Below are 27,865 nucleotides of genomic sequence, written 5' to 3'. Positions count from 1 at the left end.
AGACCACACCTGGAGTACTGTGTGCCGTTTTGGTCTCCTTACCTAAGGAAGGTATGCTTGCCTTAGTGGCGGTGCACTAGATTGATTCCTGGGATGAGAGGGCTGTCCTACGAGGAGAGATTGAGGTGAATGGGCCTATACTCTCTGGCGTTCAGAAGAATGAGAGGTGATCTCATTGAAACATATAAAATTCTTAGAGGGCTCAACAGGGTAGATGCTGAGAGGCTGTTTCCCCTGGCTGGATGTCTAGAACTAGGGGGCATAGTCTTAGTAAAGGGGTTGGCCATTTAAGAACAAGATGAGGAAAAATTTATTCGCTCAGAGGGTTGAGAATCTTTGGAATTCTCTAACCCAGAGGGCTATGGATGCTCAGTTGTTGAGTATATTCAAGACTGAGAACAATAGATTTTTGAACACTAAGGGAATCAAGGGATACCAAGGTCGGGTGGGAAAATGGAGTTGAAGTACAAGATCAGCCATGATCTTATTGAATGAGGGAGCAAGCTTGAGGGACAGTTTGACCCACTCCTGTTCCTACTCCTTATGTTGTCCCCAGTCCAGGGGTGCTGAGGCCAATTGTAGTGTCCCTACCATTGCTGTACTGAGATTCCATAACTCATCACAGATCGGGGTCAAACCTGGGACTTGTGTGGTCCACACCAGACGGTGCAATTACCGAGTGCGCATTCCCGAAGAAAAAACATAGGAGATTCCATCGAATTGGCCTGTTTCAAATCATTTCCATTTGTTCAAAAAAAGTTTTTCATCAGAAGTATCAATTTGTTTTTTTTTGTCACTGCAGAGAAAGATATGTCAATTGATTATTAATATTTTACTAGTGTAGTTAGTCTCTGGGAGTTAGTAACTTATTAACCAATGCTTCACAAATGGCGTAGTGTTCGCAGCCTGCCAGCTGATGTTGGGAGGTGCATGGGATAGAGACGATAAAGATAATGCTGAAGATTAGAGTGCATGTCCGGAATTAGATCTGTTACAAAACAACAATAAAACCAAATTTCAACTGCAGGATTCCCGATATTGAGATAAACGGCACAGGTTTCCATTCTATCAGTTTTCATATGAATAAGCAAACACAATTTATTGATTTACGTGAGATAAGAAAAGTGCTTTCAGTGAACTAATGACTGAACTCATGCAGCTTCCTTCTGAACTTAAGGCCCCGAGACGGTGCACCCGGAGTTCACCACCAGACAGAGATGATGTAAGTTGATGAATAGCTGGTCCTTGGCAACTGCGCCTCTGTCTGTACACGTTGATCACGTTTCTAGTTTGTAAAAAGAAAAGATCCCACCGGCCGTCCTCTTGGCCGCGCTAACCACTGACTGTAAATTCGTGCCGTAATTACAACCGTCAAATGTGCAAAAGGGCACTGGCAATAAATCTATTGAGTGGTGTAACTATTCGGAGATGATGAGATTCTGACTTACAAGGAGAGGCAGTCACAGAAAGCTGGCACAGAAAGTCAGTCTGGAGTTTCACAGAATATATAAATTGAAGGGGGTGTGGAACTAAATCCTTGTCAGCAATGTCAGTCATTAATAGGGAAAGGGGAGGCGGCGGAGCCTTCAATGTTAACTCGCACGGGGTATGAATTCGGTGGGCGATTGCTGCCAGTGTGGGTGAGATTTGTTGCTTTGGCGAACTGGGGAAGGGGCGGTTTTGTGCCGGGAGACAGACGTGATTCTCCTGGTTGTCGAGAAACGTCGTCTTCACGTCATCACAGGGGATGGTGAGGGGGGCTGAGCTATTTTAAATGCTGTGATTGTAGAGTCCCTGCCCATCTGTGTGTGTGTGTGTGTGAGAGAGAGAGAGAAGGTGTGGAGTCAGACTGCGAGAATTAACAGTCTGGGGCTGATGAGGAAAATACGAGGCGCTGCCCTGGGGAAGGTGGGAGATCGGAAAGAGACCCAGCCTGGCCCCAGCCATTCCTGAGGAGGAAAGAGATCGCCCCGGCCCAAGATGACTCTTGTGACCGAAGAAAATATCGACGAGTCGGTGGCGCTGACCACGCTCTCTCAGGACAACTACGAGCCCGAGGAGCTGGAGCAGGAATGCTGCGAGAGGACGGTCATCAACATCTCGGGGCTCAGGTTCGAGACCCAGCTCAGGACCCTGGCCCAGTTCCCCGACACTCTGCTCGGCGATCCGAGGAAGAGGATGCGCTACTTCGATCCTCTTCGAAACGAGTATTTCTTCGATAGGAATCGCCCCAGCTTCGACGCCATCCTCTACTTCTACCAGTCGGGAGGGAGGTTGAGAAGACCTGTTAACGTGCCTGTCGACATTTTCCTGGAAGAGATCAAATTTTATGAGCTGGGAGAAGAGGCCATCGATAATTTTCGAGAAGTGGAAGGTTTCATCAAAGAGGAAGAGCGTATTTTGCCTACCAACGAGTACCAGCGTCAAGTTTGGTTGCTGTTCGAGTACCCAGAGAGCTCGGGACCTGCCAAAGGGATTGCCATAGTCTCCGTCCTTGTCATTCTCACCTCCATCGTCATATTCTGTTTAGAGACCCTGCCTGAATTCAGAGAACATACCCACCTGGACCTGACGAAAGTCGCTGCCAATGGCACTGAAACCTTCAGGGTGAACCTGTTCACCGACCCCTTCTTCATCATTGAGACTTTGTGTATTGTCTGGTTCTCCTTTGAATTGTTAGTGAGATTTTTCTCCTGCCCCAGTAAACCTGGCTTCTTCAAGAACATCATGAACATCATTGACATTGTGGCCATCATCCCCTATTTCATCACCCTGTGCACGGAGTTAGCGCATCGTCAAAACAACGGGCAACCGGCGATGTCCTTGGCGATCCTCAGGGTCATCAGGCTTGTCCGAGTGTTCCGGATCTTCAAGCTGTCCAGACACTCCAAGGGGCTCCAAATCTTAGGGAAAACCCTGCACGCCAGTTTGAGGGAGCTGGGCTTGCTCATGTTCTTCCTCTTCATCGGGGTGATCCTGTTTTCCAGCGCTGTTTACTTTGCCGAGGCAGACGACCCGGACTCGGCCTTCTCCAGCATCCCAGATGCTTTCTGGTGGGCAGTGGTCACCATGACTACAGTGGGTTATGGAGACATGCATCCCGTCACCATCGGAGGAAAGATCGTGGGATCCTTTTGTGCCATCGCCGGGGTCCTGACCATCGCCCTGCCCGTGCCCGTCATCGTCTCCAACTTCAACTACTTCTACCAACGGGAGGCCGAGGATGAAGACCAGACTGAGTACATGCACGTCAGCAGCGGTCAGCAGCCAGATTCCCTCGGCCATCTCAAAACCAGCAACCAGTCCCTCGATATATGCGAGTACCAGGAGCAAGAGGACAACGTGGATGCAGGGATGCTGGATCATCACCGGTACCCCAACTATAACCCCAGACCCTCAGATCACCAAACCAAGAAAACGTTCACTGATGTATGATCAAAGGGAAGGGAAGGGGCAAGGGAAAAACATTCAGTATAAACTGAGAAACTCTCCATCCAGTGCTTAAAGTCACATTAAAAATAAACATCGTCTGATACTTGGTGTCACCAACCCATGGCAGCTAAATATTTTTGTACAAATATATTTGTGGCAGAATCAGATCTAGACAGATTGTAAACAGTCTTCCTTTTTTCTTTGCTTTGCTGTCAACATGTTTAGTATTTGACATTTGCTGCGCTTTAATGCGACTTGCCCGCCATTTGTTTTGCTCTCGTTTTAATGCATTTCATTAACAGTTTAACCCTCAATGTGTGTCAGTTAAATTGAGCGGAAACGAAGCAAAGAGCGAGTTTTAAAAAATGGCCAACTTCGACCCCCCCCCCCCCCCCAATCCTTCCAGCAATCCTGTACCAAACCATGGCCGGGCACCTTCTCATGGGTGGAGGTGGGTCAAAATTGGCGGGAGGGTGGTTCCCCTGCCCGGGAGCGTGTATCTCCTTGGGGAGGGAGAATTCCGAGCACCGTCACCCTCCCAGCCGGGGATAGAGTCTGGCCTCGGGAGAAAAAGACGAAGGTTTTGAATTTTCAAAAAAGGAAAATGATTGCAAAAAAAATCTGAGTGGGGGGGGGGGGGGGACCAAACAGCAATCAAATAGGGAAAAAAAAGGACCAAAACATGTAAAGATTACAACCCAAAGGATAACAGCTGTTGCTGTGTGCTGCAATCCGAGAAGGAAATAACCAAACAGGAAGACTTTTCTCATCACTTATCTGACCCTTGTTGGCCTATTATCGTGTCAAGCACTTTTCATTGCGATAGTTTTGCTGAAATGGATCAATTTGACGTCGTTTCGCCCTGTGCCGCTCTCTGAACTGTATAAGGGAAGACGAGAAAAGTCGTTTGCTTTTCATCATCATCGACATTCTGTGTGTTTTTTTATATAAATATATCCGAATTCACATTGGCGAAGAGATGGGAACCGTTACCTTAACGCACATGTGGTTTATGTTTACATTTGTGCCATAATTCTGTCACATTTGACAATGACTGTTATCTCCTCTCCCCCTCCCCTTCTCCCCCGAAAAAATAAGCGCCCGCCTGAAACAGAGGCAAAATACAGGGCACGCGTGAGCTCCGGCGGAGGCGCCTCTGAAGCAGCAGCGCTGTGTTGACGGGAGGATTGCGCCGACTAGACAGCGGCTCCAAGTGGGAGAACAGCGACAGCGTCGGCGGTTGCCAGGGCAACTTTCTGGACTGTTCTCTCGTCTGACAGCCGGAGGAGACAAACATCACTTAATCCGCAGCATCGTCCTTAAAAACCGTTCCACAAATGAATCATTGCTGTGTTTTTAAAAGCCTAAAGCTCGCCGCAGTGTTTAGAAATGTGTGTCACAGCGATCGTATCCTGTGGAATAGGATCTCTTTTTGTGTCAGGACTGTCTCAATTTGTTATATTTTACTCCCTATCCAAAGGGATCTGTTTCTAACAACGTACCGAAATGGATTGAAGTAGTCAAAGCAAATTTGAATGCAATTTAAGATGTGAGTGACCAATCGCCAAGGTGTTTCCATGTGGCAGCTGCAAATTACCCAGAGGAAAGATTTCTTTCAGTTATAAGGGTGGCTTCAAATCAAATATCAGAATCCATATTTGATGTATATGTTCCGAGGCCCGATCATTAGTTTGGTCGCGACACATGACGATCCAAATAGGCACATTACCTTGGAGATGGCCACCGCATTTCAGACAAACTCAGGGTTTGGCGCATCTGGTTCACATCAGACCAATACCCAGAGTTGGGCGGCTCCCTGGTAAAGGAGAGGCAAAGTAACCCATTGCACTGGGACCCCGACTTAGCTCCTAGAAGGCCAGGAGTTGGGAATTCTCACTGGAATTAGTTACTAAAGTCCCTGTCAGAAAGGGTGAATGACTTCCTTTGATTTTCTCAGGGCATTAAACCGTCACACACATTTGTGACTGGGGAATTTGAAGTGATTGCTGATATTTCCTTCTGTGACCCTCACTGATCACAGGATACGATCAAATGAGACACTGAGTCCTTGGAATTCCCAAGTCCGGTTTGCAAGCCCGTGAGGTACAACAAAAGGACTAATGAATACAGCCAAATATCCTAGCAAGTCACACCGAAAGAAAACAGATTCCTACTCATCGGGAAACCCGGATTCACAAAGAAAGAGAAGAAAATTCACGATTTCGCTCTAAATACAGAGCAATTGCCATTTTGTGGGAGGCAGGATGTGAAAGGTGAGTATAAGCACATTTAATGGTTATAATTACAGTACAGACATCGCTTGCATCCGAATACATTGAGATTTCTGTAATAGACCATCAACCAGGTAATTTGCAGTGGTTTGGGGAAATTTCAGCGCAAGGGAACGTATTTTGTATTTTTGTGGTCTTTGTGTGCTGCGCTGGATATTTCATCAATAAGATAACGTTGGCAGGGAGATTGTGGATATTTTTTGTTTTTGCTGTATATCTTCCGCATGTTGATTTTTGTAAAAATTGGAAATCGTTTTTCAGACGCGATATTCGGCGTTTCTAAACGTTTCGTGTCCATTGAATTAAACAGAGTGCGGGTGAACAGAGATGTCGCTGTTACCGATTTGCGATCGAATTCAAACCACGAGGCAGCACCTGACTGCAATTGTAAATCTGTGGGCGGTTCTGCAGAGGGTGATGGATAACCTTTTGTCCTTTGAGAGATGTAAATATGGAACATTTCCTGCCTGCAATTGTTCCACTGACGACAATGCTAACAATATCCTGTGTGTGTGTGTCTGTGAGAGAAAGAGAGAGAGTCCACTGCCTTCACAAGTATGTGTGAAACCCGCTTCCACAGGCCACCAGGAGACTGATCAACCCCTTTACAATCCACCAAGTCATGATGTGGATTGTAAAGGGTCTGAACACGGTGATTGCCTTGGCAACGGGCAGTTGCAGGGGCATTCTGTAAACACCATGTATTGTTCTATATGTATAAATGCGTAGGCTTCAAGGAGCTCCTGAACATTTACCTGAGGAAGGAGGAAGCCTCCGAAAGCTTGTGAATTTAAAATAAAATTGCTGGACTATAACTTGGTGTTGTAAAATTGTTTACAATCCACCAAGTGACGTTGCTTGGCTAATGTGAGAAGCTTGCCGTTCCCTACTGGCATCTGACATCTCGCGTGTGAAAACCCCAAACACATGGGGAGTTATTTTGTTTCGGATGTGTGGAAAAGTTTATGGTTGAAGAGGATAGATGTGTTGGCAAAAAGTAATCTCATCGTGTTGCTGCAGGCTTGCTTTCCTTAACGCTATGTTCATTCTATGTATTTCCTTTCTCATTTATTGAGTGAGGTTATGTCCAATGGAACCGTTCCCAAATGAAATTGGAATACTCGAACGCTTGACATTTCCCCTACATCATAAGGATATTTGTACAATGATTTTATCAGGATTGGAAACAAAGGGCATGATTTTAGCCTGGAAAAACAGGTGGGTTGGGGAGGTGGCAGTAACAATTGCAAAAATCTAAACCCCACCTCCAACCCGCCCATTTCTGGTTTTCATGGGGGCGGGACGAGGGGTGGGCAACCAACCTGCTCTCAAGAGGCGGGTTGGTCACTAAAAGGTTTTTTAGGAGGCTGTGGGCCTCCATTTTCAAAGCTTTTTTTGATTTTAACCCTTGGGGGCTGGGATTCCCAGGCCTGCGACTTCACGCCACGTGAGAGGGGGTGAGAAGGCCCGAAACTGCAGGTAAGTGCTTTTATAGCACAGCTTGTGAACCTGGAGGAGCAGGACCTCCAGGCCCATCAATCCTACCTGCCCCCCCCCCCCCCAACGATCTCCAACCCCTCATGATGTCCGGACCCCCCACGATCTCCAATCCCCCCATGATCTCCGACCTACCCCTACGATCTCTGACCCACCCCTACGATCTCCGACCCACCTCTACGATCTCTGAACCCCCCTTGATCTCTGACCTGATGATGACCCCCGACCCTGACCCCCCCCCCCCCGATGACTGACCCCCAATGACTGACCCCCCCCTCCTGATGACTGCCCCCCCCCCCATGACTGAGCACCCCGGTGATCCCCGCCCACCCCTCCCCAATGACCACCCCCATGTTCCCGTGTTCACGTCCTCTTCCTTCTCCCATCCGACTGAGAGACAGCCTGTAAATCAGACACGTTCCTGTCAGGAATTGCACCCCCCCGCCCCCTTCCCGGCTCCGGGCTAAAATCACGCCCATAATCTAACAGGCAACAGTCCAGGGAGATCCAGCACAAATGATCCGGATTTAAATTTTCAAACTTCCACTGATACATCATTTATTAAACTACACAGGAAGGCATACCACACTAGCAGGTGCAAATGGCAGTTCCAATGATGAATTGTAGGTCCGGATAAAATAATGCTGCGTCATGTTAGGAGGTACTTGTCCTGACTGTAGATTTATAGGATAGTTATACCTGGTGTGGTGTGACTTTTCCCTTATAGCCCAACGTGCCTGTGGTGGCTCTTTGAAAGAGCTATTCAATTAGTCCCACTCCCATGCTTTTTCCCCACAGCCCTGCAAATTTTTCCTTTTCAAGTATGTATTTAATTCCCCATTTAAAGTTACTATTGAATTTGCTTCCACCACCCTTTCAGGCAGTGCATTCCAGATCATAACAACTCTCTGCATAAAAAAAATTCTCCTCATCTCCCCTCTGGTTCTTTTGCAGTAGCCATGCAGTATAATTCTTGTTTGAGGTCAGTGATCTGAATGTAATAATGCTTGCAGGCAGTGTGAAAAAGGTAATATTGCTTGAGGACTCCAGCAAGTGCTAACGCATCTTGTTAAACTTAGAAGTTGCACATTTAAAAGGTGGGCTGCCTTTAAGTTTTCAGTATTCATAAAGAGCCGACAGACCAGTGAACTGTTTGATATTAGGAGTTTCACCAGCCTTCCAAGGCCAGTGAGCACGTACGCAGATAAAAAGAAAAAAGAACTGCAGATACTGGAAATCTAAAATAAAAGCAGGAAATACACATCAGGTCAGTCAGCATATGTAAAGAGAAAAGACAGGTTCACATTTCTGTGTGAGTTCTGACAAAAGGCCTACACAAAACATTAATCTGTCTTTGCGTTTCAGATGCGGACAGACTTGATGTTTATTTCTAGAATTTTCTTTTTTTTATAGCACATGTGCACTGACAGCACTTCCCTTTCACTTTGTTAAGCACATAGGGCATGGAGTAGGCCTCAAGTCTCTGTGTCTAATTAGGAGGAGCCGGTACCTGATGTGGATCAGTGCAAGGGGTGCCTGCCATCATATTATTGGTCCCGTGGTGCCTGTGTGGCAGGAGACTGCGCAATCAGTAGATTTGTTTAGAGATGTAAAAGTTTCCGAGAACATTTGTACATACCTGTGCAGATTTACGATTAACTTCTTCAAACCCTGAGAAATTTGTAAAAGTAGGAAACTATTTAAGCCCTTAAAACTGTCAGCTGAACTCAGTTAGTAGCACTCTCAGCCCTGAGTCAGTAGGTTGAAGCTGTTATCTAGGTTAACAATTCAGTGTAGTACCGAAGGAGTGTAGCATTGCAATAAGTGCCACTTTTCTGATGAAATGTTGACCAAGGCCCTGTCTGCCCGTTCAGAAGGATGTAAACGATTCCATGGCACTATTTGGAGAAGAGTAGGGAGTTCTCCTGATATCCTGGTCAATATTCCTCCCTCAGCCAGCTCACCAAAAAAAAACAGATTAACTGTTTGTGGCATCTTGCTGTGCACAACTAGCCAATGCATTTGCCTATGAAACCGGTGACTACATTTCAAAAGCGAATCATTGGTTGTGAAGCATTTTGAGGATGCATTTAGGTGATATATAAATGCAATTCATTTGTCCTTTCTTTACATATGGTATCTGCAGTATAATGGCAGCAACAGTTACAGTTGTTCAGATATCTCAGTCTCGATAAGTTGTGTATAATTCTGATATTCATATGTGAATAAATGACGATAAATGTAGGTAGCTCAGTGAGTCATAATACAATCAGGTTAACCATTGTGGGCAATTGGAATTCATGGAGCTGTGTTGGACCTATTAGTACTTATCATACATTGGCTGTTATTTAAACCTTGTACAATGAGCTGAACTTGGATTGGGCTCAATTTTACCTGGTTTATACTTTGAAAATACCAGAATTAATTCACCCTGTGAAAGATTAAATGTAAATTGATCTCAAGTTCTGACCTCTGGACACATTTTGCAAAGAGCATCCGTTTAGGTTTAAGTTTCATTCTGGCATAAGCTCAGAGACACAACAATATAAATACTGGGAGAATTTAGTTACTGCAAGAACAAATGTCTCATTGGCACACAGGGTAATGCATCACTGATCCACCTACAGGAGTCAGTATAAGCAAGGTCTTTGATGTTGCTCCTATTTTTGAAGGGATTGAAATGGGACTTGCTTGACTCTGAGTTACAACAATACCTTTTTGTCTTTGTGTCTGTGTTTGAATCTATTCAGACTGAAAGGAAGTAAGTTCTTTCTCTTTGAAAGCTATAAGCGTTCCACGTGACATGAGTATCTAATGGGTGAGAATCTATTGCACAAAACTGTGTAATTTGTTGCCAATCGGTAATAAACTTTCAGTACCACTCACAGAGGTTGCAAGAATGCTGGATTGAAAAACAGATACTGATGCAGTAGGAGTTGTTTTTCTGAGTTTAAGCATGTACTTGGGCAGCATTATGTCATTTGCCCATTGTATAGGCCTGAGAGTGCTTGATACAGAGAGTGAGGGTGGAGTTCTTCTGTGTGCTATGTATAGTCAATTTATAAACTCATTCTCTATAAATGTGTTTATGATTTCACTATACATATGCTATACATAGCCTTAACAGTGTTCTCTAACTGTATGCATATCACAGTATGGCTCTGCATCTGGTGTCATGAGCCAGGGCTGCAAAAAGTAGCTCAGGTATCCAGGCAGCCAAACTTCCCCGCACCCTTTCCCTTTAAGTGCAGGGCCACAGAGATTGCTTTAATATGAAGGCATTGTGGGAGCTGTCAGAAAAGCATGCATTCACATGCGTTATTCCGTGTCTTTGATCACAGACCAACTGGATATTTATGAAATAGAAGCCCTTTTAGTTGAAGGAGGGCATAGAATTGTGTACAGGGGCTTGAACTGCCACACACATGCAATTGTTGATGGCCTGGACTCTGGGGAAGTGGTAGATCCGTAGAATTGTGCTGCTCTGGCTTACTGGCTCTGTTAATCAATAGAAAAGGTGATGAGATTGTGGGTGCTACAGAATGATGCAGTGGATGACCCTGATCCTTGCCTGGAAAGACCCTGAGGACCCTGCTGACTTTATTGGCCACTGGCAGCCATGCTTGTGGCAAATGTAGCAGTTAATCATGTTCTGAAAATGACAGCCCAATGATACTAACATGAACACTAATGTACTGCCCATAGTGCTCTCCAGCCAAACACTTTTTGTGACACCAGCAGGATCACTCAGTAATCAGTCCATCCATATAGTTTGTACTTAAAATTCATATTTGTGGGGTGAATTTTCATGACCCCTCCCTCTGCCCCAGTACTCGTGTCCAGCTCTGGGAGTGCCACAATTTCCAGTCTCAGGCCTGGAGCCAACCTGCGCCAGGCAAGTGAGGGGGAAACACTAATGATCTTGGAGATCAGTGCCAGGAGTTGTCAACATCCTGGAGCCATCCTTCTGAGGCAGGGGTGTGAAAAAAATACCACAGTATCATTGTAGGTACAGCACAGGAGGAGGCCATTCAGCCCATTGTGCCTGTGCCGGCTCTTTGACAAAGCTATCCAATTAGTCCCATTCCCAAATGAAGAATTTTTCTTTCTATCTTTCTTTTTATCTGTCATGATACATTTCAGATTAAAATCTAGGTTCACTCACGCAAAATGGCCCAGCTTATTTTGATACAGTAACTTCAGAATATAAATGTTAAGACACATCTTCTGCTTCAGCACTCCTAGCAAATGTCAGGAGTGGATATCAGGAAATTGCACAACCCCAGCCCATGATTTTCTGGTGATTAATTTTAATGGAATGTGTTGGGTGCGCTGAAGTGAAAAATCTCCCTGGTTGTATCTGGGAAAGTCGAAGGGCGCTAAATTGGGCCGTGTTGCGCCTGTTGTTTTGGCGTGACACGGCCTCTTCAACATCCAAGATGGCGCCTTGGATGCGCATGCGTGTTTCCAGCGTGATGTGCGCCAGACGCCATTTTGGTATAGGAGTTAGCGCAGGTGCAGATAACGAACACTGGAATCATGTAAAGTAGGGAGAAAATGGCTTCAATCATTGTATAACGCTGATTTAAAGCGATAGAAACCATTTTGGGACTTAACGCTCAACTCAACGCACAGTCTTAACCCCGACCATCTGAACGTGTCTGAGAGTGCCTGGAGGACCCGCCACCGGCGCTATTTAAAGGGACCATGCAGGAATAACAGGTTAGTGGCAGGATTATTGCTTCTGGCTGCCCAGACATTTGTAACTGTTTTTGGAGGTCTGCTACACTTGAATACTAGGACGCGGGGACATAGCCTAACATTTCGAGCCAGGACGTGCAGGAGTGAAGTTATGAAATGCTTCTACACGCAAAGGTTGGGAGAAGCTTGGAACGCTCTTCTGCAAATGGCAGTTAATGCTAGCTCACTTGAGAATTCTAAATCTGAGTGTGATAGATTTCTGTGAACCAAGGGTATTAAGGGTTATGGGGCTATGGCGGGTATATGGAGTTAGGTCACAGGTCCACCCTGATCTGATCGAATGGTGGAACAGGATCGAGGGGCAAAATGCCACTGCCAGTTGCTGCCTCCCTGATATGTGCCAGCTTCTCCTACAAGAAAGTGGGATGTGTGTCTGGGTGATGTGCCTATCATAGTTGAATAGCTGCCAGTGCGTTTGGCCTGTGACTTGTGGGTGGGTGGCTTGCAACAGTGGTAATGTGTAAGGGTGAGAGGGTTGAGTACTGATGGAAAGAATTTGTTGGCATGTGGGGAATGGGGGTTGTAGTGCATGGAGCAATGGATGCGGCTAGTGGTGTAGTTGGTAGGAGATGCCACTTGACAGTTGACCTCACTCATCTTGACCACTCATGTCAAAGCATTGAACTTCTTCCTGTTCTGCATCCATGTTCATGATGCTGTGCGTCTGGCATTGACTTCATCCCCTACTGCGTCCCACTACCTTTTGGGAGTATATCTGGGGGGCCTCTTGCTCCCCCACCCCGCTCCGCGGAAAAAGGATGTCCCTCCTTCCCTCTTGCAGCAAAGCCTCTGGTGCATCAGCAGAGAACCTTGGTGCACGGAGTCTCAGATCGGTAGATTGGTGAGGTCTGGCATGCAGATTGGAGGATGTGGGATTTAGTGGTGCACAACCTTTATTCAATATTTTAACATAACTCATCAGTATGTAAAAATAGGGATGGGACCTGCATTTGTGCTTTACATGTGCGATGTCTGATCTCCGTTCAGACTCCATGCAGACAGCAGACTGTTGTATTCAGCAAATAACAGGTACCAGCTACCTTTAAGAGATTTCTAACATGCGAATTGTATGGAATCCTCAGTCAACGCTGATTTCCAACACAGATTGCAGGTAAGTCCTCAGGTGTGACAAAAATCTTGTCTTGCTTGCGCAGGGACCATTCGGCGCGGGGTAATAGCGGATTGTGCTACTCCCGCCCAAAAACAGGCCCTATCCAATTTTTCCCCTGAAGTCACGCCATTCACATAGAGGGATCTTGTGGGTTTTATTTGTACATATTTGAAAGGCAGCTGTATTTGAATTGAAGAAGCACATGTTTAAATTTAATTTATCCCAGTAAATGTTATGAAAAGTATTTCTCAGTTTGTTTTGTTGAAATTAAGTAATCTGTTTCAAGCTATTGGAGAGATAGTCAGGAAGAAACTTCTCATATAAAGGACCTTGTGCAGTTTAGCACAGTACAAGTGGCTTTTGTTCTGTTTCTATCTTCTGAAGGCAAGTTACACCAGTAACTACTATAAATCTAAAATGTGCCATTCGTACTGCTCAATCCATTTACTGTGTAATAAATCAATTTGGCACTTTATAGTTTAAGCCACGCTCTAGTGAAATGTTTATTCTACTACTCTTTATCGTCAAGGAAGATCATTGGAGGAACATGATATAACTAGTAAGGCAAAATATGGAACTAATGAGGGTTTGCTATTTGATCCCTGGGTTGCTACAGATTGCCTAGATATTGGGCAGGTAAATACACACTTCAGGTCATAGGGAGTGAGAGCTCGCCTACAGGAGTGGGCTGAGACATTGTTCCTGCATACCACCAGTGTTCCAGAGGGCACTTGTGATTTCACAAAAAGGGAGTTCTTAGTGAGACCAAAGACTAACCAAGGAATCTCGCTGAAATCAGCGGCTTTTTGAGTTGTATTAATATATCGGATGCTTTGGAGGCCTGAAGAGTAATCTGAAAAGAACAGGGTGGATTTTACTCTTGTGGGGAATGTGTATGGCAGATTGTTGGCTTTATAGGAGAACAACGTTTGTAAAGCTTCTGACCTAGCAGCCCTTATGAAGAAGCTCGCAACTGTGTAAGTAGATAGATGAACTTTGGATTTTATCCAGGATTTTATCCAGCTTCAAGATCTGTCCAGAAGTAGATGAGAGAATCATTGAAGCGCTCTCTGGAAAGAGGCAAGGTTGTGCACTGTCATCCATCCTATTCAATGTCTTCATCAGTGGTGTTGGATGGCATTGTAAGCGACAGACTTGGACTGTCTTTTTCACAGATAACACTGTTGCTGGTAGACTCATTGGGGAATCTAGTGTGATTGAATCACCATCTTGAATAAGGACCTACCAATGCGATATGGTTGTGAGTGCCACCAAGTGTGGTATTATTGCTTTGTACAGCTAACAAATTGATCTCAACGGTGTTTATTCAAAGATACAAGAGACATCTGTCCCAACTGTTGAAACATATTAGTACCTAGTGGATGCCAACTTTATCCTGGACACAAATCTTTGGGACCGTGTTAGAAAGGGGAAAAAAAAAGGTGCTTCAAACTTTCTTGCACAATATCCTATGCATTAGGTCCAACTGTAAAATGTGTTGTTACCTTGAAACATGCACATTGCTGAAATAGGAGTCGGGAGTTCTAGAAATCGAGGTGCATGTAATTTGTTCCCTGTTTGCAGCCAGCTAGGTTTGACATTTTGCACTGGGTCACAAGTGCAACAGCTGGGCCTCAGGAATCCACGGGCTGCAATCTGGGCAGTTACAGCCACTAAAGCAAAGTACTGGAGGGAAACCAGTGCCCTTAGGAAGTAATGGAGAAAAGAAGATGGAAACAAAATGTTAAAGTAGAATGGTTTTATTAAGTATTGTCAGTACAATTGTTATATTAATAAGTGGTTCACCAACAAATGTGAGCAAATGGTAGCTGGCTTCTTTTAATTGGACTCAGCCTACAAATTAGAGCTCACAAAAAACATGAATCACATACAAAGTATAATTAGCAGCATTAAGTACTAATATCTGTGGTTTCCTTGTTCTTCATTCTCTTCATAGCTTGGAAGGTGCTGCTGGCGTACAGCGTTCCACTGATGGCAGGAACTTCCTTGAGTTCCCGATTTCAGGTGCTTTACACCCACTGAGCACTGGTCATAGAATTGGTGCATAGCTTTTCAGTAGGTTATGTGCTTTCACGCGCAGACTTCGGGTAAAGTAATTTAAAATGCAAATTTGGTCATTATTGGCAATCAAGGGGAACACACTAAATTAATTTCTTAACGCATCACTCCCACAATCTCGCCCATTTGAAATCTGTTAGAAATCTTCCAGGAACTCACATGGTGGGAATCAAGACAACTGCATTTTGGGGCTTTGGAGATGGTTCAGGTACTGGATTCTTGCCTCAGATAAGGAAAGGTGGAAGAGCTGTTACTGATTCTGAATAGCATATTTGAAAGACCTTTGAAGGTGACAATACTGCCTTCAATAGACTCCATGCTCTGGACCATTGTAAGTTGGGATACAGCAGTTATAGGTATTTACCATTACTCTATCCTCGGTGACTTCTTAAATGTAACTGTTTAACTGTTCCTTGTATATTGCTATCAAACACATTCCCTATTGTTGTGCTTATGAATCCTGGATGTGATTTGCCACATAATGTCAGGGGTAGTTTATCCTTTTAATCCTTGGTAGCTAATCAAGCTTCTGAGTTATCAAAGTAGAGATATTGTTATCAGCTTACAGCATTATGCTGGTGCCACTATAACAACAGGACAGACAGGAGAAGAGAAGGCTTGCCAGGGATATCAGTTGGCGCTACAAGCATGTTGTCTGCACCCACTGTTATGCTACCCATCATAAATTACAGACCCAGTCACAGTAGCTTGGCAACAACAGAGTAACACTGGCCCCAAAGGTTTAACAGGGAGGCAGTTACAGAACTGTGCCATCTGCTCAAAGAGGAAAACCTTGAAGATAAGGACAGCACTGCTGGTGACCATGAAGGTGACCACAGCCCTAACTTTGTGCCACCGGCTCATCCCAGGCTACTGCAGGGATATCAGTGTCAGCCAGTTTATTGCCCACAGGTTTGTCAAAGAGCTCATAAATGCATTATTCAGCAGCAATATGAGTCTACATAGGAACATCAAAATTGATAGACGAAAAAAGACCAAGTTCCATCCAGTTTGCCTTTTAATATCCTGGTGGTCGCATGATACAATGATAATGGCATTGTTGACTAACCATAGCAATCAATCTCTATGAATTAGTCCAAACAGACCCAGGTATAAGGTGAGAAAAACCTCAGTGGTGGAGAGCTTTGGGAACCATAGGTCCAAAGTCACCTGTTCCTCTGAAGCATGCTACACTTACCATATGTACTGTATCCCAAAATATTATTTTCTGAAAGAAATCCATATAATTTGAATTTGAATGAATCAACACTATCTGCTTCCACCGTCTTCCTAGCGAGCCTTTTCCATAGATCGACCACTCACTCAGTATAATAATGTTTCCATGGATTAATTTTGAATTTACCCCCCTTCAAGCGAGTGCAGACCGTGTCCTCTGGTTCTACTGTTCTGGACAAGGTGAAACAGCTTGTCATGATCTACATTACCTAGTCCCTTTTAGAATCGTAAAAACAGCAATCAGATCACCTCGCAAAATTTTCTTCTCCAGTGAGAACATGTCCAATTTACATAATCAATCCTCTTAATCCAATCCCTTCATCCCCTCTATTCATTCTGGTTGCTCTCTTTTGTATCCATTCAATAGCTGCAATATCCTTTTTGTACTTTAGTGTCCAGAACTGTACAGAGTATTCTAGGTGTGGTCGCACCAATGATTTATAAAGTGGCAGGATAACCTCACTATTTCGGCTCAACAGTGACCTTTTAACACATCCCATCATCTGATTTACTTTACTCCCTGCCACTGAGCATTGTTGTGATAGCTTCAATGTATTGTCAACCAGGACTCCCAGACCTCTTTCATTTTCCATGTGCATTATTTTCTTTCCATTTAAGTAATAGTCCATTCCTGGATTTTTTGACCCGATGTGAAGCACTTTGCATTTCTCTACATTGAATTACATCTGCCACCTGTCTGTCCAATTTCCAACTCTATTGAAATCCTTCTGGAGCTCATCATGTTCAACTTTGGAATCTATCATCTTCATTAGCCTTATATCTGGCAGATCAACTAGTAGTCTCAAAAATGGAAACATCTATCTTATGTTTTTGCCCTCTGCAACCACATTTTATTCTCAATTACCATTGTGTCAATACAGTTTTATTCATTTCTCTTCCCTTCTTTCTAATACGACCACAGTAACACACGATCTGAAATAATTTTTCTTCTTTCTTCCATTTGTTCCTGTTTTCTCTCATTCCCTTCCTCCCTCTCACCTGACATTATGTAAACTTCTATAAATTGTCCTTGGCTTTTCTGAAGTGCAGCAGTTGTTTTATTGGCTGCATTCAGTGGTAGCATTTACCAGTGCTAAATGATCGGTGATGGGAGATATGTTTTATGTTATGATGGATAAAGACCACGAAATCTGTTCCATATGGAATGTAGTAATGAAGCCAAAAGGCATTGAGGTGGGAGGGGTGTGGAGGGAGCCAGAATCAAAGCCAACCTTAGATACCCTCTCTTATAAATTGGATAGCCAAGTGGTGAAGGATAGAATACTAGAGCCTGGTCTTCAGTTGCATCCAAGCCTTTATTCACAGAAATCCCCCCCTACACACGCAGCTAGATAATCTCTCATATAAAAAGCAATTTTACAACACCAAGTTATAGTCCAGCAATTTTATTTTAAATTCACAAGCTTTCGGAGGCTTCCTCCTTCCTCAGGTGAACGTTGTTGGAAAAAAAACGTTCACCTGATGAAGGAGGAAGCCTCAACAACGTTCACCTGAGGAAGGAGGAAGCCTCCGAAAGCTTGTGAATTTAAAATAAAATTGCTGGACTATAACTTGGTGTTGTAAAATTGTTTACAATTGTCAACCCCAGTCCATCACCGGCATCTCCACATCGTATAAAAAGCATACAAGAGAGTCCCCAACTGACACAAACCACCTGAATACAATTAACACTAATTGATATAAATCACATGATACAATTAACACCCTCAACTCTTGGCTGCAAGGACCCTGCTGCTGCTGCCCGCCAGTAATTGCTGTGCGGGCCAATTTATTCTGACTCTTGCCCCTGGGGAATGTCAATTTTCCACAAGTGCAAAGGACGGGGGTGAAAGGGCCCCCTTTTATGTTGCTCTGGGATTTTGTTGGAAATATGTTATTATTAATGCTACAAGGGTTGTTAATCATTCTTAATAATAACTTCCACAATGATTCGGGCCCGAGTGTGACCGAACATGCAATCTTTATTATAGACACATGAACAACGTACTAATGCAGTTATGCCATTCAACAAATATTTATATAACAACGTTCTAATACAGTTATATCAAATAAACTAGGATGGTACAATCTGTCCCTTGGAAATTTCAGGATGATCAGGCCTGGTTCATGGGGTGTGTGGACCTCCATCCGTCCTGAGAAACTGCTTCTGACTTGTAGCGGGACAATGCCTCAGTTTATATATCTTGCTGAAGCATATTTGCTTCTAGTTGCTTAATGATATTAGTCCCATGATATCATCTGTTCTGGACATCTTCCCCCCAGGGTGCCCATTGTTCCAGACAGCTTTTGGATATCAATTCTATGTTGTTAACTGTTATCCATTTTTTCTAGTTTATGGGGGAGGGGCATGCCTTTACCTTTCTGTATATTTGGATTGTTCGGATGCAGACATTTAAAATGTCTCATCCTGTATATGCCAATCATGAAGGTTACCTAATTATCCGAACAAAGCTCCTGCAATTAACGTAACAGGATTAGTCTGTGTTCAGGTCCCGAGTCTTTGATTATGCCTTGGGACTTCTTGTTATCTGTTTCTGACAATTGGTCTTCAGTGTGTCTGTTTCACACTTCTAATGTCTGTGCAATATTCCCAATCACTTTGCCTGATGTCAGATATATCATTTCCTGTGGAGTGTTGGCTCGCTTTATATTCTCACAGGTGCAAGGCCTGCACTTCGCTTTGTAACTAAGCATCTGAAGCTTTGCAGGATGGGATACATGATTATGATTTGATATAGAAATCGTATTTCTTACAGATTTCCAGCGCTTTCCTAGGGGGCGGAGCTACATTCTCCTGCCAGTTCACTGGTTTGGTGCCCCAGCATAGTGGTGCTCAGAGAAACATGGTGTTATGGCCTGCCCCTGAACTCCTACCGATCAGAGAGTATACAGGAGACCCAGGCACATGATAAAGACTTAAAGGTGTTGTCAAAGTGTGACCACCTCCCCAGGATGTTTAGGTCTGATCAGATCCTATGGGCCGCTGATCTTCATCAGCTACCAGAAAGTCTCAATCTTGGAGGCCCAACATGCATTAATTTCTTGCCCCATGGGGTAGACTTGCACAAAAGCTGCCTTTGGGCCATGTTAAAGGGCAGGAAATCCTGACGTTCTTGTCCAGTGTCAGGGTCGGGGAGGGCAAGAAAGTCTGTCCTGCTATCGGGGTGCAAGAGATGTGACGTGATCAGGCAAATTGGCAAAAGGACAGATTAGAGAGAATGCAAAGCAGGAAATTTACTGAGGGAGAAATTAGTTGTGAAGGGTGAGTGTGAAGAGAAATATTGGATAGACCTTAAAACAGTTGAGTAGCAGAGTTAATTACAGAATTTATCAGACCCAGTGAAATGTTCATAGCAGAAAAAGAATAGGAAAGCAGAATGAAGGTATAGTACATTAGAAAATATTAAAAAGCAATGGAGAATAAGAATTCTAAGAAAACACAAGGATCACATATGTTAAATTAATTTAATAAATTAATATTGACTTAATCATTTTGATTGCAGTGGAGTTTTCAGTGTTTAAAGTTATTTAAGAAAGTTTTACAATGGTCATAATTAATGATTGCTATTATTTGATCTTTAGCAGCTCTAGGTAGAGGAAACCTTATGATGAACTTCACTGTGGGTCCCCAAAATCCTACGGCTGGGTCTGGCTAGAAAGGGTAGAAGACTTTTTCTCACCACAGTTAAACAGATAACTGAAATAGATTCCCATCAACTGTAATTAATTCTTGTCAAATAGAATCATAGAATGTTCCAGCAGGTGGAATTGCATCGGCTCTCAGAAAGAGAGGCAAGGCAGGAGATTTAAAACAAAATGTAAATATCTTGCTCTACTGTTGGGCCCACCGGCAGTGCTACGATACAGCAGACATTGCAGCGATTTCCCTCCACCGTCTAAGGCAGGTCGCCTGGTGTTGGTGCAACTGGGAGCTCGCAAACCACCTGTACATGATGCTGATCCCAGACATCAGCCAGGGACAGCGCTCACTGGTGGGATTCTATCTGGATCAGAAAATCAAGCTACACATGTTTACCTTTCTTGTACTATTTGTTTACTACTACTGTTAGTCTATTGGCTAACGTGTGGCACCATGAGTAACCCTTTAAAAAGGAAATCGATTTTACTAAGTTTTTTCAAGGGGGCTAATCCACCATTAAAATATCGGACAGAGGAATGCAAGAAAAATGAGGCATCTGCACCAGTATCACCAACAGTAATTACTAGGCTTATATCTGGCTATGAAAGGCAATGAAGGTTAAAAGGATGAGGATAACCTTAGGTAGTACTCTGTGGAACAGGATGGCTCCAATCCTTTTGGAACATAGAAACATAGGAACAGGAGTAGGCCATTCAGCCCCTCGAGCCTGTTCCACCATTCAATTTGATCATGGCTAATCTGTATGTTAACTCCATTTACCTGTGTTGGTTCCGTAACCCTTAATATCCTTGCCTAACAATAATCTATCAATCTCAGTTTTGAAATTTTCAATTGACCTAGCCTCAACAGCTTATTGTGAGAGAGAGAGTTCCAGATTTCCACTACCCTTTGTGTGAAGAAGTGCTTCCTGATCTCCTCTGAACAGCCAAGCTCTAATTGTAAGGTTATTCCCCGTTGAACTGGACTGTCCCATCAGAGGAAATAGTTTCTCTCTATCTGCCCTAGCAACTCCTTTAATTATCTTAAACACCTCTATTAGATCACCCCTTGATCTTCTATACTCAAGGGAATATTGTGCGAAATGTAAGTAGTTGTAGTTTAATAATGTATTTTATAATATTGGATTAATATCCCAGTGTCCTGGAGGATTTCTTTTGGAAGTCAACTTTCAATAATTTTATTTTTTTTGAAATTTGGCAAGTGGGGCAGTGCAAATTGCACAAGGCCTTTCAGAATGAATGGATTCAATGGGCCACAGGACCTTCCTTGTTCTGTGATCTCTTATAACAGAATGTTCTGGAATGTTGTGGCAAAGTAACTCATTCACAAAGAATCTTCTCCTACAGAGTTTCAGGAAAAAGTCTCTGAAATCAATTTGAGGAACTAAGATTGATGCCTTGAAATTAAACTCTCAATATTAGCACATACATCCTTAAATGGTTAACATAAAATAGAGGACAAAAGAACTTCATATGAATGCATCAGCATTTATACACTAATATCTGAAGAGCCCAAATTTAAGGTTTGAGTTTCAAATACAATGCAATGCATGTGAATATTTAAAATTGAAGGCATGTCTGATTCCTGTTTTGTGAAAACCTTACACTTCCGCATACTTATTAATTGTGACTAAACTATTTGCTAGATCAAAAGGTACATTTAAGTGCAGTTGGCTATTGAGAGAATTGTTTGTCACTTTATCTGGTCAGGTGCATCCTAAATGTTTTCTTGATGTTTCTTTGTTCTAAGATCTTTAATCAAACACAAATATTACTTCTGTACACTAATATTGGTATTTTTGTGTACTCACATTAGGGATGCTTGAAGGTCACTTTATCGCATGGAGGTAATTCAGTCTTTATTGTAGAATTGTATGCCGGGACTTTTCTCGGGTTCTCCCAACCGGCTGACATAACTTCGATGGAAGATCGGTGGAAACCCCGGATACACCATGTAGACGGGCTTTCCACTGATTCTCGCCAAAGTTATTGTGCCTGATCGGGAGAACCTCTGAGAAAATCCCCAGTGACAAGTTACAGCACAGAAGGAGGCCATTCAGCCCCTTGTGCCTGTGCTGCTGCAACCTCTTCAATTAGACTTGTCTACTCTAATCGCATCTTCCTACGCTTTTCCTATATCCATTTATATTACTCCTTTTTAAATACCTAATCAATTCTTTTAGAAATAATATCACCTCAATAGTCACTTGTGGTAAACCATTCTATGTTCTAATAACCCTCTGTGTGAAAGAATTTTTTCGAATGTTCCCCTTTATTTTCTAGTAATAATCTCAAATTTATGCCCCCTTGTTACTGAATCATCAACAGTGGAAACAATATTTCACTAATCATCCTCTCGAAGCTTTTCGTTATCCCTAGTTATTAATGTTTGAATTAGAAGAAGTGGTAGAGTAAGTATGCCTGGATCAAAATAGAGGGAAATTACAGACAAATGGTAAACATGATCACTTTAAATCAGATTTATGTTGCATTAATTATTTAGTGAATATACAAAAACTCTGATGCACTTATTTTAAGTGTGGATGCATCTTGTTCAACTATTTGCAATATTTAGCTCCATCCCAGACCTCACACTACTACCAACCGACACCCATCCCAGACCTCACACTACTACCAACCAGCAACCATCACAAAACTTCCTCTAATACCAACCGACACCCATCACAGGCTTCACTCTATCACAAACCAACACTAATCACAGGCCTCGCTCTAATACCAACCAACACCCATCATGGGGTTCGCTTTATTACAAACCAACAACCATCACGGGGCTCACTCTTTTACAAACCAGGCCCATCACAGATCTCGCTTTAATCAGGTGGCTCATCTCTTACTATCATTGCAGGAAATGATTTGTAGGTTAAATGATAAAGTGAAAGACAGTTTTTTGATTTTGTTAACTGTTCCCAATCAGATGAAAAAGCAAAAATGATAATTGTCACAAAAATATAATTTCACAGATAAAAATATTCAGCCAAAAAACTTTTGATTAAATTAACACATCCCACAATTTGTGACAATAATATGCATTGTTAAAATTTAAGGGTGATTTTGAGCTGGAATTTTAAATTTTTGGTTTGGTATTGTAATAAGGGATTAAAATTAGTCATTGGAGAAGAATATTTATGGTTACAGTACAGAATCAGATTACAGGAAAAACCTGCTTCATTGTATTTAGTACCCTGCTATAATACTCAGAGTCTGTTCCTAATAATTTTTTGTACAGTTGGAATTTATATTTATAGATATGTTTTATTTTTAGAGTTCTTTATTCTGTGATGCCTGTGTTACATGTTGATGTGAAAATTAATTTTCTCCATAAAAGCTCAGTGCAGCCATTCTGCTTTAAGAGGTCAGCACTGGCCCAAGGACACTTAGCTGGATGCTTCTCAATGAAAGCCTCATTATACAATGCACCAGTTCAGTGTCTAATATCTGTATTGATTGTAATCTAATAGTGGTGCGTACCAAACCCCTTACCACACTGCCTGTGTAAACACTTTCAAAACAACTGTAGGTGTTGTTTGAATTGAAGGTGCTCAAGCTGTGAGTCAGTCAGGCCTGTTTAAGGTGCAAAGAGTGCAGACATTTCTTTGAAGATGTGAGATGGGAAGGTGCCTGTTTCTGTTTTCATCATTCTAAGGGACTAAATGAATCACAACTGCAATGGTTCTGTTGCAAAAGGTAACATTATTATTATAACAATAACAAATGACACTTGTACAGCACTTAGCTTCATGGACAAGAAATGAATACCCTACAATAAGGGAAGCATTTTGTGAGATGACTGAAATTATGATTTGAAAGTGGAGAGAGAAGTGGCAAGGTGAGGAGTTTAGGGAATGAGTTCAGAGTGTGGGAATGAGATGGTTAAAAGCTTGGCGAGTGAAGTTGCAGCAGTGGGGAGAGAGAGATATGCACAGGAGGCCAGATTTGGAAGACTAGAAGGAGCTGTGACATAGGACTGGAGGAGATTGCCGAGGCAAGGAGGGGTGTGGCCATGGAAAGATTCGTAAACAAGATGAATGTTTTGAATTAAGTGTGTTCGAGGATGGGGAGGGGCGTGGGGTACGGTGGGGTGGCAGTGGAAGTCAGTGAGGACAAAGGTGAGCCAGGCAGAGTGTGGGACAGGAAGTGGGCAGCACAGTTTTGGATGAATTGCAGTTTATGTAAGGGTGGAGCTTGGGAGGCCAATGAGGACGGTCATGGGAAGTCAAGCCTGGAGGTGATGAAATTGAGGATTAGGGTTTTATTGGTGGTAGGATGAGGTAAGGTAGGGATGTTTTTGACTTGACTTTTAAATCATGTAGGTTGACAAGGATTTATGGACATGAGGGTAGATTTTTCTGTAACAGAACTTGCCATAAAGAATCACCTGGGATAGTACCTACAGGATAATTGGATGGGCTGCATTATGGGCATGGGATTCTTCTTGTCTGATTTTTCTCTATTTGATCCCAAGTTGATCCTTTATGCCTTCTGCAATAACAGAAAATTTGCCCTAGAAAATACGAAAGTGCAATTTTGTTGCTGTGATCTTAAAATTACATTTTTTCTGAAGTTTTGTCTTCTTCAAGGTGAAGGCTGTCTGTGGTAGGTATGGGAACAGCTTTTCACATTTGGAGCTTGCACAGTGTTGGGTGGGATTTCCTGCATTGCTGGAGCTATTTAAAGGGATGTGGACATTGTCAGGGGTTGGGGTGATGCGGGGGCGGGGGGGAAACTTAATTCACAAAGTGCTGAGGCTTTGCCTACCCCAATAAGATGTTTGAGATTGCCATTAGCTCTCAGCAGATATGCACTCACACTTAGAAGAGGAAAGATGTGCAGATAGTTTAGATTTAACTACTTTTGGTAGAGGATGGTGAACATGTGGCTTAGGCTGCACAGGGAGGCAGAAAGTGTGTAAAATTTTAACTGAAAACTGGATAGATATGAGGTAGTGGGTGATTGAGGGCTATTAGTTTTTGGGACCAAGCAGATGAACTGCAGAGCCTCTTTGCAGTCCTATATTGCTGCAGTTACATAAAGGGAGATGGCCATTTAAAGGGAAGTTGCCATTATGTGAGGAAAAAACTTTTAATTCACAAACAACTGTAAGTCTGTGTGAATCTTTTGCACGGTGATTTGCATATCTTGGAAAAGAAAACATGTTACCCACATGCAAAGATCTGTTTACCTTTAATGCCCACTTTACATAGAACTATATAGGAGCTACAACACAGAAACAAGCCATTCGGTCCAACCAGTCTGTGCCAGTGTTCATCCTTCACGAGAGAAAATAGTTCTAATCATATTTACCTGCCCTGTTCCCATATCACGTTAACTCGGGTTTCCACCAGACTTACAGTGAAGTTATGGCAGTGGAGCAGGACCAACCCCAAGGAAATTCCCGACCATAACCACTAACCCTGGAAGTGAATTCCACAGCCTCATATCTCTGTGTAAAGAACTTCCTCTCGCTTTCTGTTTAAATCTCTTACATTTAATCTTGTATCAATGGCATTTCATTCTTGACACCTTAACTACTGGAAACAGTCTGATTCTATCTACCCTGTCCTGTCCTTTTATAATTTTAAATGCCTCTGTCAGATCGTCCTGTTAGCCGCATTGTTCTAACGTAAAAAGCCCCAAATTTTCAAATCTTCGTTTTTGTATTTCCTCATACCAGGCAGCATCTTAGTGAATCTGAGTTGTGCCCTCTCTAAAGCCTCAATATCCATCCTATAGTGTGGAGCCCAATACTACACAGTACTCTGACTGAGGATTTTATATAGGCTCATCATTACCTCTTGATCTTTATTTTCTCTGCATGTTACGAAGAAACCTAGAATTCTATTAGCTTTTTTATGGCCTTATCAATCTGAAGTACTGCCTTTAATGTCCTGTGAACTTATACCTCCAATTCCCTCTGCTCTTCCACAACACCAAACCTACTTTCACTCAGAGTATAATAACTGCTGCTCTATTTTTTAACAAAATGCATCACATCACTCTTGCTTACAGTGAATTCTATCTGCCATTCCGCATCTTATCAATATCCCTTTGCGGCTTCCTTTGGTCTTCTAAAGAATGAATCAAATTTTGATACCACTCCCTCTAGGCCTAAATCCAAATCATTATACATACTGTGAACAGAAATGGCCCCAGTACTGAAACTTAGGGGACACCACAACCCAAGTCTAACCACTCTGAAAAACTGCCATTAACTCCTACTCTCTGTTTTTTTCCCTTCCAAGTTTTAATCCAGTTTGCTGTTTTAAATCCATGCCCCTTAATCTTCTCTAGTAATCTCCTGTGTTGTACCTTGTCAAAGGCTTTCTTCAAGTCCATGTACACTGCATTTTCCCCATCTACTATGTCTGTTACCTCCTTGAAGAATTCTTTGAGGTTTGACAAGCAGCTCATTCCTTTTGAAATCCATTCCGGTCAATTTAAGTATTTGCTTTTTATCTAGATATATGATAATTTCATCATTAGTTAAAGACTCTAAAATTTTCAAGACAAGTGTTAAGGTAACCAATGTATAATTCCTTGGGTTTGAAGACATGCCAAATTCCAATTTTAAAATGGTGGGATGAATACCAATTTCCACCCAATACCAATTTCAATGCATAACGAGGCTGTTGAACATTCTTTGTGAGAGGAGCCTACGCTGGCTGTAATAGTGTGTGGTGCATATTCAGTGTGGGGAGCAAGCACATTTTTCATGGAGCATTTTCTGGTCCCTGCTCACCAAAGTTAAGCCAATGGAAGCATTCCCCTGTATCAGAATTTGTAGGCTATGGATAGTTTTGTGCTGGGTACTTGTGAGAAACTCGGTCGTGATTGCCCAACTAATTTCACTTAGATTTCTTAAAGGTGGCACAGGACAAAGACTTTCATACCATCTGTTGGGCTGGATTCAAACGCAGGTTCCAGTTATTATTCTGATCTACTGTATATTTCAGCTTTTTGATTAATGCGGTCACTCCAACCATATATATAATAAATCGTCTCTAGGTCTGGCAATTGTTGAGGGATCAAAGTTCTATTGAAATATTTTTGCTAGTTAGTTGGATTTGAGAGTCTACCTTTTTTTTATTCATTCATGGGTTGTGGGCATTGCTGGCAAGGCCAGCATTTATTGCCCATCCCAAATTGCCCTTGAGAAGGTGGTGGTGAGCCGCCTTCTTGAACCGCTGCAGTCCCTGTGGTGAAGGTTCTCCTACAGTGCTGTTAGGAAGGAAGTTCCAGGATTTTGACCCAGCGACGATGAAGGAACGGCAATATATTTCCAAGTTGGGATGGTGTGTGACTTGGAGGGGAACGTGCAGGTGGTGTTGTTCCCATGTCCCTGCTGCCCTTGTCCTTCTAGGAGGTAGAGGTCGCGGGTTTGGGAGGTGCTGTCGAAGAAGCCTTGGCGGGTTGTTGCAGTGCATTCTGTGGATGGTACACACTGCAACCACGGTGCACTGGTGGTGAAGGGAGTCAATTTTTAGGGCGGTGGATGGGGTGCCAATCAAGCGGGCTGCTTTGTCCTGGATGGTGTCATAAGAACATAAGAACATAAGAAATTGGAGCAGGAGTAGGCCAATCGGCCCCTCGAGCCTGCTCCGCCATTCAATAAGATCATGGCTGATCTGATCCCAACCACAAATCTAAAGAACACAAGAAGTCGGAGCAGGACCCGGCCACATAGCCCCTGGGCCCTCTCCGCCACCCACAGGGCATTGACCGATCCGAACTCAGCTTCATGTCCAATTTCCTGCCCGCT

General features: G+C 43.1%; 1 protein-coding gene across 1 annotated transcript in view; it reads left to right on the top strand.

Annotated features, from left to right (window-relative positions):
• The first annotated feature begins 1,568 nt into the window (after positions 1-1,568).
• The window catches only part of LOC137341580 (potassium voltage-gated channel subfamily A member 3-like), a 47,857-nt gene continuing 21,560 nt past the window's right edge, over positions 1,569-27,865 (top strand). Inside the window, exon 1 of the mRNA XM_068004798.1 lies at positions 1,569-5,705. Within this exon, the coding sequence (XP_067860899.1) occupies positions 1,981-3,435 (1,455 nt within the window). The 5' untranslated portion in view covers positions 1,569-1,980 and the 3' untranslated portion in view covers positions 3,436-5,705. The remainder of the gene's footprint in view (positions 5,706-27,865) is intronic.

This window comes from Heptranchias perlo, chromosome 24 (assembly GCF_035084215.1).
Source record: "Heptranchias perlo isolate sHepPer1 chromosome 24, sHepPer1.hap1, whole genome shotgun sequence".
In the NCBI taxonomy this organism is placed as follows: Eukaryota; Metazoa; Chordata; class Chondrichthyes; order Hexanchiformes; family Hexanchidae; genus Heptranchias; species Heptranchias perlo.
Note: the sequence above shows the minus strand (reverse complement) of the source record. Positions and strands in the feature narration are given on the sequence as shown.